Genomic DNA, 4059 nt, shown 5'->3' with positions numbered 1-4059 from the left:
ACTGAACTTTTAAAATATTGTGAATGAGAACTTTTTCAGCGGCTACAGCAGACAGAAGCTGCAATGAAAAAACAGGGCTACTAGCATTCAAGAAGTGAACCCATTGTTAATTCCTGGCTGAACTCTAATTATCCACAGCATACCTACCTGTCTTCTTAAAAGAGTGCCTGTGTTTCGAGTCTTTCAAACTGAACCTTCACTCATTCAGGGGGATCCTGGACAGAGGGACAGCATTTCCTTTAGGAGCGCAGGACAGCGTGCTAGTTCATTTCATTTCACCCTCGCACACACATGCAGCCTCAGTCTCAAGCAGGAATGAGCCTGGCTGATTCCCGATGATTTCGGCGCTATCACAGAATGTGCTCGAACCATCAAGTCATTTTTCTTAAAACTTGAAAAGGAAAACCCAGTGTTTCACAAGATGCTTATTTCTCACCCCGCCAGCTTCGGCCACCGATCCGGTGCTGCCCTGTAATCTATCTGTGCAGGATGCGTGGCTCAGAAAACCACTCAACATGGATTGGTCAGAAGGAAGCAGAGGCGGAGTCATTCAGAACAGTTTTCCCCACCTCTCAGAAATCAGCAGCCGGCACCAGCTTCTCCGGCTCACGGGGATGCTCCCGCTGGAAGCAGAACTTCTGAGAGGCTCCGGTGTGAGTGTGGGCGCGCAGACGCGGCTCCCAGCTGTACAGTGACTCTCAGGGAAAGGACTCTGAAAAGACCCTGAGTGAATAAAGCTAAAAGGAAAAACGGCAGCGAGAACAAAATCAAACGGCGCACTGGCCAACTGAGAATGAGCATTCGGAAGCCCCCGTTTCTGAAGGGATGAGGAGCAGGGCCAGAAGAGACCAACAACTCCTTTGCAAGCCCCGCTGCTTCTAACCGCGCTGGGTGCTCACAGCAGGCGCCAACTGCAGCCGCCCAACTTCCACACACACACACAGCTGGGAGAAAATCGCTGGAGCTCCCCTGACCCAGGCGGTTGGATCAGTTCACAGAGGATTCGAATCCAGCTGCTGCAGGAAGATGAACTCCACCCACCACCATGGCATGTATACTTCCCTCCACCTCTGGAACCGCAGCAGCTATGGACTGCACAGCAATACCAGCGCGTCCCTGGGGAAAGGGTACTCGGATGGAGGATGCTATGAGCAACTTTTTGTCTCCCCCGAGGTGTTTGTGACTCTGGGTGTCATAAGCCTGTTGGAGAACATTCTGGTGATCGTGGCAATAGCCAAGAACAAGAACCTGCACTCACCCATGTACTTTTTCATCTGTAGCCTGGCTGTGGCAGATATGTTGGTGAGCGTTTCGAACGGGTCGGAAACCATCGTCATCACCCTCTTAAACAGCACGGATACGGACGCTCAGAGCTTCACCGTGAATATTGACAATGTCATTGACTCTGTGATCTGTAGTTCCTTGCTTGCATCCATTTGCAGCCTGCTTTCCATTGCAGTGGACAGGTATTTCACTATCTTTTACGCACTCCAGTACCATAACATTATGACGGTTAAGCGGGTAGGGATCATCATAAGTTGTATCTGGGCAGCTTGCACAGTGTCGGGCATCCTCTTCATCATTTACTCCGACAGCAGCGCTGTCATCATCTGCCTCATTACCATGTTCTTCACCATGCTGGTCCTCATGGCCTCTCTCTATGTCCACATGTTCCTGATGGCGAGGCTTCACATTAAGAGGATTGCTGTCCTCCCCGGCACTGGTACCATCCGCCAGGGTGCCAACATGAAGGGGGCAATTACCTTGACCATCCTGATCGGGGTCTTCGTCGTCTGCTGGGCCCCTTTCTTCCTCCACTTACTCTTCTATATCTCCTGTCCTCAGAATCCATACTGTGTGTGCTTCATGTCTCATTTTAACTTGTATCTCATACTGATCATGTGCAATGCCATTATTGATCCTCTCATTTATGCACTCCGGAGTCAAGAACTGAGGAAAACCTTCAAAGAAATCATCTGCTTCTATCCCCTGGGAGGCATCTGCGACTTGTCGGGCAGGTATTAACTGGGGACTGAGTGCATACTAGGAACGTGCCGACTCTCCCACTCTGGCACAACCTGGGCAGTGTGCTTTGGCAACAGCTGCTCCTCCTGCATAGTGCTTTGGCTGAAAGTATCTGTTGTATAAATTTCAGTTTATGACTTTGGATATGAAAAAAGGTCTACACCTGTTATTTTTGTCATGCTACTTTTTGGTTTGTCAAATGCTAATCTGTGTTCTATATTGTGGGCACTATGAATTTGCAAAAAAAGAAAAAAGAAAAGATAAGAAAAAGAAAGATACCCTTATTAAAAGTTTACCAATGTCTCTTTCCTGTTACTTATCAAGATTCAACACTTGTCCTTTCTGTAGTGATAGAAACCAGAGTCTTACTAATATGTCCTTAACTGTTTTCATGTGTCACCCCACAGCACCACAGAGGCTTGACTCCACTATTTATGGGGGAAATGTTTAAAAACAAGATGCTTGTTCCTTCTGTAAGTCAGTGAAATTTCAAGCAACTTAATAAAAGCTTGCCTATTATACTCTGTTCCAATATAGTGGTGCTTCTTTTTAAATAAAAGAGAAAAGGAAAAGAAGCAGCTACTGAGCAAAAAATGAGGTTTGAGTGGCATGCATTTCTCCAAGACAGAGTTTCTTGTCCCAAGCATTTCTCCAAGCCAATAGCTTCATAGTACACACAGGCAATTTAGCTGGGGGAGGGGGAACACCCACTATTAAGATTAAAGTGTCCTAGCACATCTAAACTGTCCATGCTATGCTGCAATTCCCTAGGCCAAATGATCCCCAACCATAAGTGCCCAAACAGGATGAATTCTTTCTGACCTCTTAACCAGGGATCCAGTTCCCACAGAAGCATCCAGAAAGGTTGCCACTGCATTGAGAGGGGCAGCATGCCATTTTAGTTGATCCTGATTTATTACACATTTCCTATGAAGGGGGCTTGCTGTTCACTTTCTGTGTACTCTTTGAGCAGCAGTATTGGTGCTGAAGATCAGGTATTTAGCTTCCCAAGCCAAGTCCACATCACAGAACATTTGGGGACAGTGTTTGTAAATATTTAATATGTGGAACCCTGTGGTGCTGGCACATTATAAGATGGAAGGAAGACACATACTGGGTCCTGGAGGGTATAGTAAAAATACTCTGGTGTTCTTAGTCATATCTTGGGGATGGGAATACTTGTTTTTCTCCAAATTAATACCATAGGTGTGGTCACAGAGCAACCAAATCTACAATGTCTAGTCTGTGTATACTTTAAAATCAAAATTCTGTGATCCAGTTGACAGCATCCCCAGATACTCATAAGGCAAAGTTGCTGCATAGCAGTATATCTGGATTAAATCTAAATGTCTGACATATTGATTATAAGCCCAAGAAACACTGCGGGCATTCATGTGCAAATACACACCGGGAGTCTAATGGTGAGGCTAGCTGTTTCACGGTGCTGTCCTCTGAGCCAAACTGTCTGAGCCAGATTCATAAGATCAGTTGTGCTTCCTTGCACACAGGTAGCATCGCAATCAGCATGTGTGTCTCCGGATCCTCATCTGAGTATCCACCCACTCTTCCCAGCCACTTGCACTCAGTCTTGTCCAATAGAATTCAGAGGCAGCAGTCTATAGGCTGAGGAGGAAAGGGGGAGAGAGCACCATCTGTGCAGCTGTAGGGAGGATGTCATGGTGAGTGAAGAGCTGCCCGTGGGACTGCTGTGTGGTCACCCTCACAGTCCTGTAACGCCTCACTCATGCTCTTTCAGTAAGCCTAATAAACTCATTGGGTCCCCAGGGTGAACATTGGTGGGATCGTATAGAGGTCTGTGGTTGGGCCCATAAGAAGAAGGCGGTAGACGTTGTTCACATCTCCCCCGAGGAGGTAATTTTCACAGTAGAACCTTTAACCAGTGGAGAGTGGTGCTAAGGCTGGATTTTAACCATGCCACAGCGCTTCAATTTTCAAACAAAAACGAATGTCAGGTTTTATAACAACCAACAAAACCTGCTGAAGTTTGGGTCCTAAATGTTCTTTCAGGTCTAC

The 4059-nt window shown here is 46.7% G+C and overlaps 1 protein-coding gene across 1 annotated transcript; it reads left to right on the top strand.

The window, feature by feature from the left end:
* Window positions 1-555: 555 nt before the first annotated feature.
* Mc4r (melanocortin 4 receptor) lies at window positions 556-2532 on the top strand. The gene has a single exon (XM_006970061.4). The coding sequence runs from the start codon at window positions 1027-1029 to the stop codon at window positions 2023-2025; it is 999 nt and encodes a 332-aa protein (XP_006970123.1). The 5' UTR covers window positions 556-1026; the 3' UTR covers window positions 2026-2532.
* The last annotated feature ends 1527 nt before the right edge of the window (window positions 2533-4059 follow it).

This window comes from Peromyscus maniculatus, chromosome 19 (assembly GCF_049852395.1).
Source record: "Peromyscus maniculatus bairdii isolate BWxNUB_F1_BW_parent chromosome 19, HU_Pman_BW_mat_3.1, whole genome shotgun sequence".
NCBI lineage: Eukaryota > Metazoa > Chordata > Mammalia > Rodentia > Cricetidae > Peromyscus > Peromyscus maniculatus.
The sequence above is the reverse complement of the archived record's forward strand: the minus strand, read 5'-3'. Positions and strand labels throughout refer to the sequence as shown.

Coding starts and splice junctions, on each gene's coding strand:
- Mc4r (XM_006970061.4), top strand. CDS start 1,027: ATGAACTCCACCCACCACCATGGCATGTATACTTCCCTCCACCTCTGG.